This window comes from Phodopus roborovskii, unplaced genomic scaffold (assembly GCF_943737965.1).
Source record: "Phodopus roborovskii unplaced genomic scaffold, PHOROB, whole genome shotgun sequence".
In the NCBI taxonomy this organism is placed as follows: domain Eukaryota; kingdom Metazoa; phylum Chordata; class Mammalia; order Rodentia; family Cricetidae; genus Phodopus; species Phodopus roborovskii.
In genome coordinates this window covers 14015824-14031758 of record NW_026126409.1, presented here as the reverse complement: position 1 = coordinate 14031758, position 15935 = coordinate 14015824, and the positions used below count along the sequence as shown (strand labels likewise).

General features: G+C 45.4%; 1 protein-coding gene across 1 annotated transcript in view; it reads right to left on the bottom strand.

The window, feature by feature from the left end:
* Positions 1–8562: 8562 nt before the first annotated feature.
* Positions 8563–15935, bottom strand: part of Myom2 (myomesin 2) — a 70824-nt gene continuing 63451 nt past the window's right edge. Inside the window, exons 33-37 of the mRNA XM_051182079.1 lie at positions 13092–13255; positions 12815–12851; positions 11412–11434; positions 10896–10951; positions 8563–9349 (exon numbers count right to left, since the gene is read on the bottom strand). Of these exons, the coding sequence (XP_051038036.1) occupies positions 9038–9349; positions 10896–10951; positions 11412–11434; positions 12815–12851; positions 13092–13255 (592 nt within the window). The 3' untranslated portion in view covers positions 8563–9037. The remainder of the gene's footprint in view (positions 9350–10895; positions 10952–11411; positions 11435–12814; positions 12852–13091; positions 13256–15935) is intronic.

The window sequence follows — 15935 nt, the reverse complement described above, 5'->3', positions numbered from 1 at the left end:
AATGAAAAGCTGTGGATTCCTTCCAGACTAATGTGGTTTGATCAAGCCAGGCAGCCTGAAACAGAGTACCAGGTGATCCTACATTCAAAACAGCTGGACAAAGCAGCCTTACAGACTACAGCCAGGATTTCTGCATCTTCTTAGAATCCCCCATGACAGTGCCCCTTACCAGCAGGAAGTAGTTTGGAAAGAACAACACCCAAATTCCCAAATATTGTCTATAAATGTTTGTTTTCATTTAAATGGACTTGGTTATATAAAATAAAAAATAAAAATAAAAATTAAAAAAAACATGATAAATACTATAGATGTTTTTAAAACTAAAAAAAAGAAGAAAATGTGTGTGTACACACAAACTTAATACAGAACTGCATAACAATTGTATTCATAATTGCTGAAACTCAAAAGCAACAAAGACATCCTTCAGCAGGTGAATAGGCCTGAAGTATGTCCAGACCATGGGGCACAGTATTCAGCAGTAAACAGAAATGTGTAGCCTAACCATAAAAAGACATTCAGGAATCCTCAATGTATGTTAGTAAAGAAAGAAGCCAAGCTGAAAGGTAAGTATGCAATGGGGCCAGGTATGTGGCATTCTGGAAAAGACAGAAGCTAGAGATGCTAAATGGGTCAGCAAATGCCTGGGGTTGGAGAGAGTGTCCTAGTCAGGGTGACTGTAGCTATGATAAACACCAACCAAAGCAACTTGGGGAGGAAAGGGTTTATTTGGTTTAAACTTCTACACTACAGCTCATCATCAAGGGAAGTCAGGACAGGAACTCAGCAGGACAGGAACCTGGAGACAGGAGCTGATGCAGAGGTCAGAGGAGAGTGCTGCTTACTGACTTGCTCAGCCTGCTGTCTTTTAGAATCCAGGACTACCAGCCCACTAATCACTTAAAAAAATGCCCTATAGGCTTGCCTATATCCTGGTCTTAGGGAGGCAATTTCTCAATGGAGGTCTCCTCCTCACTGATGACTCTAGCTTGTGTCAAGTTGACATAAAACCACCCAGCATAAGGGTAAATAAACAGGTGGAGCATGGATGATTTTTCAGGACAATGGAATTTATCTGTGTGATTCTTATGGTAGACACATGTCATTGCACACTAGTCCAGACAAAGTGTAAAACAGGGTTGAATGCTAATGTCAAGTGTAGGTTTAGGACCATATATATTCATGGGGCAGTGTGAGTTAACTAGTTCTCTTCTTCAAAAATAAAAATGCATAAATCTATAAAAAGTGGGCATTTTTAACCGAGTCTCTTTCCAAAGCTGCAGCCTCAGAGTCTGTGTGTTAGTTGTTTTTCCATTACTGGGATAAAATTCCAAAACCAAAAGCAACTTGGAAGAATAATTTTTACTTTTGCTATAGGCAGCTAGATGTTGGCGGGGACAGTATGACAGCAGGATCAGGAAGCTGAAAGATCATTTCTCAACCACATACAAGAGGCAGAAAGAGAGCTGGAAGTGAGGTAAGTCTATAACTCTGAAAGCCCGCCCCCAGTGATGTACTTCCTCCCGCAAGGCCGCCTCCTAAGGTTCCATACAGTGCCACCAACTGGGGACCAAGTGCTTAAGTAGATGAGCCTGTGTGGGACATGTCTCACTGAAGCCACTGAAGGCTACAGGCTCAAAGCCTGTCTGCAAGAGCCGACCCAGGAGGCCCACAAGTGAGGTAGAGGGGCTGAGAGATGGCATGGGAGAGATGGAATTCAGAACTTAAGTTGGGAAATAGATGGACTGGCATTCATCCCCAAGGGAAGCAAGAAAGAAAAGCAAAAGCAACTAGCTAGCACATAAACCATGAAGAAGGTTAACAAGGACAAATGCTGGTTTCTGAAAATAATGAACAAACCCAAATATTGGCAACCATCATTGCAAACTATGTAGCACAGAAATCTTCTAAATGTTTAACTACAAGGAGAACACAAAAATTTTAAAGCACAAGGACATGAGTTCCAACTGTAGTGAGTTTGACAGACCTATACAGAGGACTTTAAAAATACTGTTCTAATTGTCTTGAAATAAACACACAACTACCTTAATAAGCCTTTGTGGTAGCAAATCACAAAAGAATGTAAGTTCCATATTCCAAGAAAGACATTATCTGTTCTTAATGTTCAAGCCAGTAGCAGTGGCTGAGGTTTTGATATAGGATTATGCACATGAACATCCCTAATATTTGTAGATGAACTGGTAGCATTTATAAATAAATACAGTATGTCCAAACAGTGCCTGTTTTAGGACCTCAAGAATGGCTTCACATTGGGACATTTATGAACATGATTCAATGTCATTCTTTAAAGCAGAAAACAGCAGCTAAGAATTATACCTCTTCTAATAAAATATTGATGAAAATAACTGTTGGTTCCCATCCCAACCATATCCTGTTGCATATCATCTCCAGAAAGCACAGAGAATGACTACCATCACACCTTGGGCCACACCCCTCCACCCCATCATTACCCCAGAGACTTAGTTCACAGATATAGCAAGAAAAATGTAATTTGTGAGAACTGAAAAAAAAAGAAGAAGAAAGAAAGAAAACTTGTTTGTTGACAACATGGCGGTCTGTCTAAAGAAGCAAGCAAACCTACTGGTCATCAGACCTAACATGGAAAGAGGTTGATATAACAACACACCAGGGACCACAGCCTTTCCCTGGTGTCAACTGTAACAAAGCATGAGAAACAAAAGGAACTCTGTATTTGGCTGACCATGTTATAAACTCAATAGCATTTCCAGGAGGAAATTGAGACGACACATAAAGTGAGCAGCTGGGATTCCTAGTACAGCAACTGTCCCTATATATACCTTAGAAAACTCCCACAAAGATGCTAGCAATGCTCGCTGCTCATTTAATACTATGTTCAGTATCAAAGCTGTGAAAAAATACATGTCTTTCTCAGAAGGAAAATAATAGAGCCACACATGAAATTAGAGGCTAAAATCACTAAGAGAATTTTACATATCAATTTCAGGTAATGTACAGAAAATTAAGGAAGGGAAGAAAAAAAAAGAGTGAGTTTTTTAACTGCAAAAGTTGTGGGGAGGGGTCGCATGCACAAGCCCATATCCAAGCCATGAGATTATTATAAAACTATAAAATGTAAGTAGACTCATGTGTGATAGACCCAAAGGGGGAAGAGAAGCCAAAGAAGTTTTGCTCCTGTTGTGATACACCACTGTGACTAAAGCAGCTTGGGGAGGACAGGATTGGTTTTAACTTACACTTCCACATCATAATCTGTCACTGGCGGAACTCAGGCAGGAACTCAAGGCAGGAATCTGGAGCCAGGACCACGGAGGAACACCCCTTGCTCTGGCTTGCTCCCCCTGGTTAGCTTGGCTACCTTTGATGAATAGCCCTCAGCAACAGCAGTGAACCAAAGGCTCCAGCCAGTATCCTGGTTTCACAGTCTGAGCACCAAACACACCTAAAACAGATTTGGTGCACGCACGAACTTCTCTTGTGCTTCCTAGCCACATTGATTACCTCACCTGGGGAATTCTTCCTGGGCAGAGCCAAATAAAACTCACCTGGGAACAGAAGTGAGCGACCTCTGATTTCACCAGCTGGTGAAGCCAGCTCTTGCTGTAAGAAACAGTGCCCACCCCCAACTTCAGCGTTACTTAAAGGTCTGTTGAATGGCCATTTCAGACACCACTACCTCGGTATTGAGGACCCTTGTGTGTCTCTGACACCGTGAATGGCTGATGTAATGAAGGCATACCTTCACCCCTTAGGCAAAGGTGGAACCATTGTTTTTCTCAAAAGACCGGGTCAGGTGACCAGAGTGAAGAGGTGGGGAGTTGTCACAAAGCACCTTTTAATCAAGGAGCTTAGTGGGTACAGATGGCTTCCTTACCGTTACTTTTTCTTTCTGTGTTTACAAGGGAAGGCATGGACATGTATCCCTGGAGTTTGCTTCTCTTTGTGGAAATACTAGAGACATTTTTACAAAGAAAGGGACAGGAGGTAACTTCTTCAGCCGCCTGAAAGGTCTGCACCTTGGCCTGCTGGCCAGATGACCACTAGGCCCCAAACCTCTGGCTGCACAAACAGCCTCCTGGAGACTTCCACAGTCAAGACTCAGTGCTTTCCCACCTGTAACTGTCCCTGTACCTCAGCAGGATGGCACACCTACATGGATCTTTAAAATCAGCATGCCAGATTGGCAGAAGACAGTTTTGTTTCCCTCCTGAGTTCTAGACCTGTCTGAGTGTTATAAGCCCATGGATCATCCCCACGAAGCCTGCATAGACACCTGTTTGAGACCTTGCTGACTCCTTGATTATGGGTATGGTCCTTCAGAGCTGGCCTTGTGCAGGCTGCCAGCCAACCTAACGTGTTCAATCACAGACTGTTTGTTGTTTGTTTTACCCTGGAGGCCAGAGACCAGTTATTTACCATCCCTGTGGCTGGTTTTGATGGTTTAATTGGGACATGGGAAGAACGATATGGAAAAGGTAATTGGGTGATAGTTGCTATTGCTGCTGGTGTAGGATCCAAGTACAGCTTATTCTTTATGGACCATTTCTTGGACAAGCAGCCAGGAGATGACCACACAGCCACACTCGGTCCTCAGTCCATCTATATCCGTAGCAGATCTGAGATGTACCTGAGAAACTACTGAGCATCAGATTTTAAGAGGTATTGGAAGGGGATATAGTGGGAAGAGCCAACATTCAGGACATTTCTGATGGGATGGAGGATGAGGACTGGGTATGTCCAAGGGATCAAAGGTCATGAAGTGGACTCCCTGTGTCCTTGGGGATGTGGTTTAGCATGAGGTGCATCAGTTCCACTTTTTACAGATAAAGAAACTGAGGCACAGAAGAAATGCCATCTATATAAGGCTGCCTACTGGGTAAACCTCCAGTGTCCTTAACTAGGACACCTTGCTGGGACTGATCTTGTTTTTACAGCCATGTATTGAAAGAAACAATGCCCATGTGTGTGGAGAAATTGGAGACAGTCTATATCTGAACATGAACAGAAAGATCAATGTGAAGGACAGCAGCAGGGTCACATAGGGCACTGAGCAGCCAGTGACTTCTTTGATGTCTCAACATTGAGTGACTTGGGGCTCCTTTTTAAATTGTCAATCTGCTGTTGAACGTACTCCTTTGCCCTAACACTCTGACGAACCTTTTCAACAGGCTCTGTTTTAAAATATGGACATGATCCTGCAGGGGCAATGACTCTAAATAGGAGCTTAATCCACTTGAAGCCAATGAAAAATGAGGCTATCATCTGTGATCTTTCATCCAATTCACTATCAATTAAAATTCTTGCAAACAATGGTGAAGTTAGCTGTGTTTGATCATTACAGAGCGGGGTGAGGGTTGGGCTCCTACCCTCTGGGTACCACCCCTCCCAGATACAATCAATATGCAGAGTGCTGGAGGGAAGAACACTGAAGGACAGAGAAGGACTCCTGGGCTCACAGCTCCCCAGAGATTCAGGAAGTCCTGTTACTGTATCCAGAGCCAGCAGGAAGAATTCCCGATGTTGTAATTTACTGACTTGAAAAATGCCGGAGCCTGCCGCTTTTGTCATGCCTCTCTGAAACATAGGATATTTAAAATTCACACCCCAGACTTAATGTAGAGATAGATCACACACTTTTATGGTTTCGCTGACGCAATGTGAGCCTTGTAACATGTCACAAGGTGTGCTCTATTGTGAATCACGTGAAGATTAAGACGCTGTATTATTGCCTTCAAACAGCCTGCTATTTCCTGGAAACAATAATTTGCCAGACCTGTCCTTGTCACTGGGGTGTGTCTAACACCTTGAACAATCTCCATTCTCTAAGTGATGGGTTTGTGCCAAGGAAGAAGGCTGGCCAGATGGCTATACTGAGTATCTCAGCGCCACCTAGTGGCTACTCAGGGAATGATCACAGGAAGGTAGCCCCCACTTACCTAATTGATGTAGGAGGGAACAAACCCATGCCAAATCCATGCCAAGTTCCCCTGTCCTCCACATGTGTGCCATGGTATGTGTACATGCACATGAAATAAATGACATAAGAATTTTTTGAGAAAATAACATCTGAGCCTGAGCCTGTACATGGGGCAAACTGTACAGTGAAATCTGAGGCAGCTTTGAGAGGCCCAGCAAAGCCAGCCCCTCATGAGCTTGTGCTCCAAGACACATCTGAGGGGCCGACTGGTGGCAGTGCTGCAGCTTTCTCTCTCCTAGAGATGAGGTGGGCAAATAAGATGACGACTCTGGGGAAAAGATACCTAGGCACATCTCCCCTCTGCCCCAGTCTCAGTCAATGATGGTTGACTTATCCCGAGCCATGCTGTGCATCTGAACTCACTTTGTAGCTCCCACCCCAGAACCACGTGTGTTTGGTGTGGATGTTGTTACCAGTTCCCAGGAGAAACAAAGATTATCTGTAAATACACTCCCCATGCTGATTGAGTTACTTTAAAGGCAACCTACAAGATCAAGGATTTATTTTGGCTTGAGGGCACAGTCCTTCATGGCAGGGAAGGAAGAGAGTTCACTGAGGCCACTGGGCATGTAGTATTCACTGTCAGGTATCAGAAACAGGTGAGTGCTGGTGTCCAACTCTCTCTCTCTCTTTCTCTCTCTCTCTCTCTTTCTTTCTCTCCCCCTCTCTACATGACTGAAAAGGGCAAATGACTGACCAAGTCCTGTCACCACCATTGGCCTTTGTGACCCTTGGTACTTAAAAGGATCTATACTCTCTCCTGGGAGACAAACCTGACTAAGTGTTATGTAACAGTTTCCCAATACAGAAATATTCCAACCTGTGAGTAAGCATTGTGTAAGAGTTTCCCAAGATTAAAACATTCCATCCTGCAGCGGAACTCCTTAAGCAGAAAGAAGAACAACTCAAATAGCTTCAGGAAGTCCCTGAAACTGACCAGATTCACTAGGTCTCTCCCTGCCGGATTAAGCAATAAAAATTGAGAGTCCCCATCAGACAGAAGGAAGCTGAGCTGCAAAGAAGACTCTCAGACCAGACCAGCTGCCTGGAAGAAGCTGAAACCAGCTGAGCTTCCTGGAAGAGGATTACACCAGCTGAGGCACCTGGAAAGGACACACTCCAACCTGTTGAGCTGCCTGCAAGCTGTGCAGTGCGTTTCAGATTGCTGGCTTTGTGAGCTGTCACCCATGCTGGGGTGGATGTTGATAATACAGCTGCCTTTGAGTCATTTCTGCTCCTGTAAATTACCCCTACCCCAACTCCTGTAAGAAACCCCAAACAAAACTTGTTGTTCACCAAGTTGGACTTTGGTGGTATCTGTACTTTGATCTGTCATGGCTCCCGATCTGATGGGGGTGAAAGGGTGTTGTATCACCCCAGGAAAGGCTTGGTCATACAACAGATGAAAGGACTCTAGCCAGCCTGAGCATGGCAAACACAGCTCTGACAGGCCTTGCCTGTCTCCCCCATTCCCTCTGCCTTGCTAAACCATTAGATTACATTCCTAAGGCTGACCCCCAAGGTCTATTCCCTTATCTGTCCACTTCCTCCTCCTGAGGCTGACTACCAAGTTCCAGCTATCAAAGTACTGAAGTCCAGCAATCAGAAGCCCCATTTTGACTGTCCTAATTAACATATCCAATCAAAATCAAACACCTAATCCTAACATGGGATTTCCCCTTTTATGTTTATAAACTGCTATTTGCCTATGGACCATGGCTGTCTCCCCTCTATCCAAAAGCAGCCCCCTTCTCCCTCGTCCTCTATCTCCGATCTATCTCTTATTTCATGCCCTTTGTCCCTCTGGAGCAAGTCAATCTCCTTTGTGCTGAGAACTTTGGGGTGTCTTATACCAACTCCTCTCAACAGGGAGTTTCTAGATTCGGTTAAGGAGGGGAGGAGACTCACCCTAAAATGGTACCTCCTACCATTCCTGTGTAGGAGGCACCATTCCTAGACAGAATGTAAACAGAATGAGTTGGGCGCCAGGATTCATTGATCTCTCTGCTTCCTGACCGTGCACACATGGACACTATCTGCCTCAGGCTCCTGCTGCCATGCTTGTCCATGATAGAGTCCCCGGGAACTGTGGACTAAAATGAACTCACTCTTTCTGGTGTTTCACTGGTCAAGTATTTAGTCACAGCAACAATAAAAGCAACTAATGCAGATTTAAATGACCTAAAGAGATATGATGTATTTAATACAGGAAGTCCAAGCATGTCTGCACTCAGCCAGGCTTTCCTTTTCCCTTGGTGGGTACTACAGTGTCCCTTTTCAATTAGGGGCTGCTTCCCAGGGAATCCCTGCATAATTAACTAGCAACCTAGAACAGAGCAAATCCACACATGGATTTCACTTTCGTCTAAGACAGTCTTTAAATCTATGGTCTGAGAGTCTCACTGAATGCATATTTCTCGGGGCTCTTCACTGGGGGGATCTCTCTCTGTGACTTTATCAGGGGATAGAGCTGCAAGAGAGCCCTGGTCCACCTGCCACAGAAGCACGAAACCCAAGGAACTTATTGAGCCAAGGTAGGAACATGCAGGTAGGCAGGATGTTGGTACAAAAAACACAGCAAAAATGCCTTCCGTTTGTCTGTTTGTTTTTATTAGCCTGAAGCAAGAAGAAAAAAGGTAACCCAAGTGACATGCTCAAAGACTCTGAAGGGTTTTCAGAGATGTGTCCTGCAGGCCCCACTATGGCCCTCAGGGTGGCAATAATGGCCCAAACCACCACATGCTAGAACTATCTGAGCATCACTCCACACGGCCTTGACCCTGGACATGGCAGCTGCCCTCTCTCCACTTACTCTCCAATGCCCTCCACTCCTGGAGTCACACAAGATTTCCAGCTTTGCAGAAAAACATTAACTTTCTCTCTGCACGTAAAATTTTAATCACAAAAGTACAAAAATCAAAAGCCTAATGTGCAACCACCCATCTCACCATATGTGCTATCTATCGCTCAGAACTGGCATCCACTCAGCACAGAATACAACATCCTAAGACTTCCAGATATCCCTCCCATCCATCTCTCCAGCCCAGGGAGTACTGTATCCCCTTACTCGGATGAGGCAGAGGCGGGGATGAGCTTGGGTTTGGCCTGCTGGGGAGGTGAGATATCTGGGATCTTTTCCCCATGTTTGTACACGCTGACAGTGACGTCAATCTTCTCCCCTCCATATTTGTTCTTCACGTTGATGCTGTACTTGCCGGAGTCCTCAGCTGTCACCCCCTGAATGGTCAGGCTGACATACTTGGACTGTTCTATCTTCACGGAGAAGTGCTCACTTAGCTCAATGTCCTTGTCGTTCTTAAACCAGACCACTTCAGGATCAGGGTTCCCAAACACTGTGCAGGTAAGGTTCAAGGTCTTTGGGGGGGGGGGCGGTAAAAGGAGACAGTCAGAAAAGGAGTGGGAGATGCAGGTAAAGGTAGGGCATGTGAGCAAGATGCACACTGCATGTATGTATGGAATTTTCCAGCACAGAATTTAAAAAAGAAGAAAAGGGCCATGGTCCTCTGTGGAGGTGGCACTCAGTCATGCCTGCTGGCACCTGTGATCATTTGTTACATCAACCACCCCTCATGGACACAGGCTCCAAAGGGAGGTGGGGGCAGAGGAGCCCTGTGCTATGTGGGGCAGGGCCCAAGGAAACCTGTGTAAATGGTTCTGCTTGCTCCAAGTTCTAACCTGAGCTTCGGGGTTGAACTTCGGAAATAGATCAGCTCTGTTATCTCTACTGAACCTGTTTTTTAAAGTTTTTAAAGTTTGTTTTTATTTTTATGTGTTTTCCTGCATATCTGTGTATGGGGAAGTACACGTAAGTGTAGCTGTTTGTGGACAGCAGAATAAGGTGTCGGATTCTCGGGAGCTAGAGGCACCAGAGTTGTGAAGCACCCACTGTGGGTGCTAGGAGCTGAACCCCCATTCCCTTTAAGAGAAGCACTTGCTCTAGATGAACCACCCCTGCTTTAGCTCCTAAACTTCCTTTATAGTTAGCCTTGGGGGTCTGTCTTCCTAGTTCTGGGAAATTCAGAGAATATACTGTCTACATCTCCTAACTCAGGTGCAGCAACTACACACTTGCCCAGGCTCAACGCACTTGCAGCCTGTGACTGTCAATTTTCACAATTACATCTTTTGTGATGTCACAGTCACTCCATCTCAGGGGCATTCCGTGCTTTCACTGGCTGTTAAAAGAGGTCTATAAATTTTGCATTTGGGCCTAATAAAATCCTCTCAAGTACCTGTGTCCCTGTGACATTGAGCAAGTAGCACACAGTAGAAGTGCCAATTAGATATCAATAACTCCACTGATGGGAGACAAATTAAAACTTCAATTATAGATTCTAGAATGACCTTGGAAATTGGAGCCAGGCTTCCCTTTCCTTTACTATTAAAGAAGGCATGACTGTTTCCATTCAAAAGTAGTGGCTCACAGTTCACCACAGATGGGAACTGACCTCATTCAGAGAAGTCCCTGAGCCAAGTGGCATCAGACCCTGTGGAACCCAAGGTCCTTCGCCAAGTCTATGATTCCCACAGCATGCCTGGTGTTCGAGGACTTGTGAACTGACTTTCCTTGCTGCTGCTGCTGCTGCTGCTGCTATTGCTGCTCTTCTTTCCCTCAGTACTGAGGGCGAAACCCAATGATTCACACGCACACTATCCAAACCCTCCACCACTGAGGTGCACCCCAATCTTGACTACAAAGCCATCCCACCCCTGTTTGCAGGAGCTCTCAGAGGTTCAGGGCCGAGGGTGACAGTACAATGGGAGGTAGCTCTGAGCACCTTGCAGGCTGAGTGGGGAATGATTCCAGCTCTCAGGCTGCCCTGTGTTCCACCCTAAGGTGGCAGCTGAGTTCTACCCTGCATCACTCATCCCAGCTGTGGCCCCAGCTGCCTGCTCTCACCTTGCCTTCCATTATGGTCACCACATCAGGTAAGCCGCCAATCACCTTGCCACGATCTGCAATGAAAAAAGAGCTGGGCTGAGGAAGCATTGTCCCAAAGACCCTACAGGAGGCCTGAGGTCGACCCCAAGGGAAGGGTGGACATATCCTCAGGAGAGGACATAAACAGGTGAAGAAAGCTACCACAGGGGCCATGGGCAAGGACTAGCTGGCTCTGTGAAGGTTTGGGGACAAGTGGTACCAAAGAAATAGGAACAAGAGTCAACTATACTAGGGAGGTCACATCAAGGGCTGTACAAAGAGAGAGTCTTGGCATCTGGGGAACAGAAACATGTGAGGATGACTGAAGACAAGGTGGAGCGGGGACCAGGTAAGACATAAGGCTGGGATGAGCAGAGGCTAAAAGATCAGGGTGCACTCAACCTGGGGAAGGAAGGTTTGCTCTTACTGGTCCACTAAATCAACCCTGTGAAATGTGTACCCCCCCATCCCTCTTGTCACCCAGCCAGTACTCACTCTTCTCTGCAAATGCAGCCGCCCTAGAAGTCAGAAGAGGGAGAGAGAAAGCTGTGAGAAATGCTACTGCCAAAAGTATGCCATGCATGTGAGAAGTTTGCTAGCATTGAGAGCAAATAAAGAAGAAAGATCTAAGGAGACCCATTGGTTCCAGAGCTGAACTCCAAGGATACCAAAATCTATGGAACTACAAGTCCCTGAGATGAAAATGTGTATTCACGCACAACATATACTCATCCTCCTGGGTCTTGTCAATCATCTCTAGTCACGTACAGTACCCAATGGAGTAAATACTCTGTAAAGCATCCCTACACTGTTATTATTTAGGGAAAGATGACAAGAAAAATGCCTGTGGGGATGCACTGCCTTTGCAATGTTTTTCAATCATGGTTGGATCTGAGGGTGCAGAACCTATATCCATGCAGAAGGGTTGTGCTCTCATCATTTGGAGTGGGGAGGATGCTAAAACCAAAAGAAGATTAGCATGCAAGTTCCCAGACTGGGAAGATTCATTGTTTTGCACCAAAACCACCAGTCTGCATTAGAGACTTTTTGGTGTCTGTGTGTCTGCACTTGTGTGTGCTGGTCGGTACAAGTGTGTGTGTGTGTGTGTGTGTGTGTGTGTGTGTGTGTGTGTGTGTGCATATGGAAGACAGAGGTTGATATTAAATGCCTTCCTTGGTTGCTTTCCACCATATTAATTTTGAGGTGATCTCCTTCTCTCTCTCTCTCTCTCTATATATATATATATATATATATATATATATATATCTGTCCCCTCAGCTTGCTAATGAGGCTAGACTGGCTGGTCAGGAACCCTAGGGTTGCTCCTATCTGTGCCTCCCCAGTGCTCAGATTTCAGGCATGCTCTTCTGTACCCAGCTTCTGTTTTCAAACATGGGTTCTAAGGACACACTTGACTGACTAAGCCATCTCCTAGACACTAGGGATTTTGTTAAACTGCCAATTTCTCATTTATCACACTTGTCACATATCCACTCAACAAAGGTATCTGAATAATTTAGTAGGAGCCAACAACTGGCCTCCCCTTTAATACTCTAAATCTCAGACACTCGTTTGAAAGTCTGAAGCATTCCTGAATAGTTGCTCTGTATGGTATGTCACCTGGATTAAGAAGGTTTGAGAAATCCATCATTTTAATCATTTTAATCATTTAAAGTAACCCAGGATTCTGATGGCCCTAGGAAGTTAATGCACAATGCATTTCTAGTGTTGTACAATGGTTTCCCTGAATTTCTTACATTGCTATTTTCATCCCAGGAACAGAGCATTCTTGGAATCTCCAAGGCATTTATGGATGACCCTGTGTGCTGTGGCCAGAATGACCCCAAGGCAGAACCTCACCCCCATCAGAAATAATGTTAACAAGCTGTGAGTCTTACTTGAGCTGCTGGAACTCGGCAAATGCTTCATCAAAAGCTGCAAGGAAACATTCCATATGTCACTCATGTCCCCATGTGTTTTACTCTCATCCACTCAGATGGTCTACTAGATAACTGACAAGATGAAAACTGAGAGGTAATCAAACTGATAAATTGATTTTCCTTGTCATCTCCCCTAAGTCATGACATCTGTAGATTATTTAATGTACCCTGTTCATTTCAGTACCTACATGGGATGTTCACAGGAGTGTGATGAGCTACAGGGAACATCTCGTACCTTGTCCAGAGAGGTCCAGCGAGCGTTGGTGGTTGTCTTTGCCATCAAAAATCTCGAAAGTGTATTTCCCCTTGTCCTTCTCTGTGGGCTCACAGATCTGCAGCCATGCCATCTCCTCACTCCCTCCAATCCGCATGTGCTCACTGGATGAGATCTTGGCTTCTCTACAAAACAGCATGGGTGTGCTCAGCTAACCTCCAGATCACATGCTCACACCTGTGAGGGAACACTAGTATGTCTGAGTGAGGAAGGTCTGGTCTGCTCCCTTACATCTGGTTGGGGATGGTCTACTCACTTGCTCATGCCAATGGCACAGTAGTTTTGGGGGTTTTTTTTTCTGGCTATATATATAAACCTAAGTACCTTAATAACTCAGGCCTGAAACCTCCTAAAGCCAAATGAGTACGTACAACTTTAAGACTTCAGAATACTTGCTTTGGTATACTTGCTTTGGTATGGCAGCTAGTAAGAATGTTAGGAATGGAACTTAAGACCTGACACAGCATTTCCATCTCTAGGTGAACCTTCAAAATAGCTGAAAGTGGGGACTGGAACATTTGGACACCACATCTGCAGAGACATTATTCACAATGGGTAATGTGGTCAGCCACATGGGCCCCGACAGTCAATGGATAGTTAAACTGTGTTTGATGTATTCTATCCCAACTCTGAAGATGTAAGTAAGACTAAAGCAACTAGTACCATTGCTGTATACCAAGTCAGCAGAGTGTTACACCACACTCACCCATTGTCAAGTCAACACACACACACATACACACACACAAAATTTTCAAGTCCCTGCAATTTAGAGAGCAGGTTCTGGTTTTGCAGATAACTGGCCATGACCTAACAGTAATTCTATCACTTTTACTGGTCACTGTATACCAGCCATTTGGTGAGAGAAATTAATTTCCTGGCCCTTTTAACTATGAAGTAGTTCTGACAGGTACCACTTATAATGTGGGAACACAGAGTGCATCAATCAAGAATAGGAAAGTGCCTGGGACTATGTGAGGAGAACTTCAGAAATGTGGGCAAAGGGGGAGGGAAGAAGCCAGGAATGTTCCATGGAAGACCCACCCAGGCAGGGATAAAGGATGCAATGTTAAGGCACTAGGCATGCCTAGCAGAACACAGAACACTCCTGGCAGAAGGACACATAGGTGCTTGGTGCCCTTGGGAAGTCAGAAGCCAGAGGCCAGTGCTGTAGAGTAGGTAGGCTCACAGCTTTCCAGACAGAATACTTTGTTCAATTCTGGTGGGTTCATCCTAGTCAGCTGACTCTTTACCTGAGGGTAGCACACACTAATTTTAGACTTCCAGTGAGCACAGAGCAATATCTCAATTGCTAAAACAATGGAAAGGTCACCCCAGCACTCACAACTGACCTTCCCTACCTAAAGGAGTAGTGAGACTTTTATAGAGACTTTCTGCCTCTACAGAAAAGAAAATTCTTACATACCTTGTAGTCAGTCTCTCTGCCAACTCCATGAACTGACCACCCAAATGAGGGTTAGACCCCGACTCACAGCTTCCTAGACCCAAGCAAGCACACACTGGGGAGTCACCAGCGGGGCTACTGATGCCTCCAAAGCCAGAAGGGTTTGAGGTAGAGGGCTCTGTGTGAGCATGCATGTTGGTAAGGCCCCCTTGCTATCCACTGCAAACACCTCATCCAGCCCTGTAGTGCCTGCATGTTTGAGGGTTGTTACTTCCTTCCTGCTTGTCAGAGGGAGACAGCATTCACAGAACCCAGGGATTTGTGATCTGCTTCAGGTGCTGTGTGAGTCATTGGCCACCATCCCTAACTATGCAATGACTCCTGTAGCCTTTTCAGGATTCCTCTGCCATGTGCCACCCATGTGGGTAGTGAATCTGGAGATGTCTGTCTGTCGTTTTCTTTGTCTGTAAAACTCAAATAAACTGTAATCAAAGAGAACCCTGTCACAGGTCACAGCAGCTGGCAGCCCTACCCTGAGTGGGAGAGAATCCATCCCACTGGAAGCCTTCACCTCAACACCACTCCCCCCTCCCCCCAGTCTAAGGATGCTAAAAGGTAAGATGCGGGAAACAGAAAGCATCTCATTCTTGCAGGTAATTGGAGGCTGCCAAAATTAAGGGGAGCCATTAGCCCAATGTGCCCACTGCAGGAGAGACCTCCCAAGCTGAGGGAACACATACAGCCTGAGGTAAAAGCATGCTAGCTTTGTTATTCTTGTAATGACAGCAAGTGATCCCTTGAGCGGCTGGGATTCCTCTAAGTCTGAAGTGGTCAATCCTCAGACAGTTGAACTTCACCATGCCTGCACAATCCATTAATTTCACCCTCTGGCAGAAAAACAAGGGCCCATTTCTGAAGACCATTTTTACTGTGTTCCTCTCGGCCTGTTTCTCATTCACTCAGAATAAATTTCCAGCCTTTTATTTAAAGTGGCGTTCTCTGCCCTCCTTGATATGTGACTTGGTGATTCCTTAAAGCAACGAACAATTGTCTGCACCTAAGTCTGTATTCTGCAAATTTCTCATTGGGATCTACGAATCAAATGTCACCCGCTGACACAGGTTTCTCCCCCACGCTCTTCTTTCTCATGTCTAGTGGTAAAATCACTAGTTGGAAGGTCGGAGTTTGGACTCTAAAACACTTGTCCTTTTGTTGCCATTGTCACTACCAGGAGAATGTGTTCTGAGCACTGGTGTCATTGGTAAGCACCAATGAGGAAGTGTTGGCCTCTTCCTTTGCTTTCTCCTTTGCCCAGACCCTCCCCACTACCCCATGGCCACCCAGGCAAAGCATGGCACATTTCCTGAGAACAGGGTTTGTCAAGAGTACCACATTGAGCCATG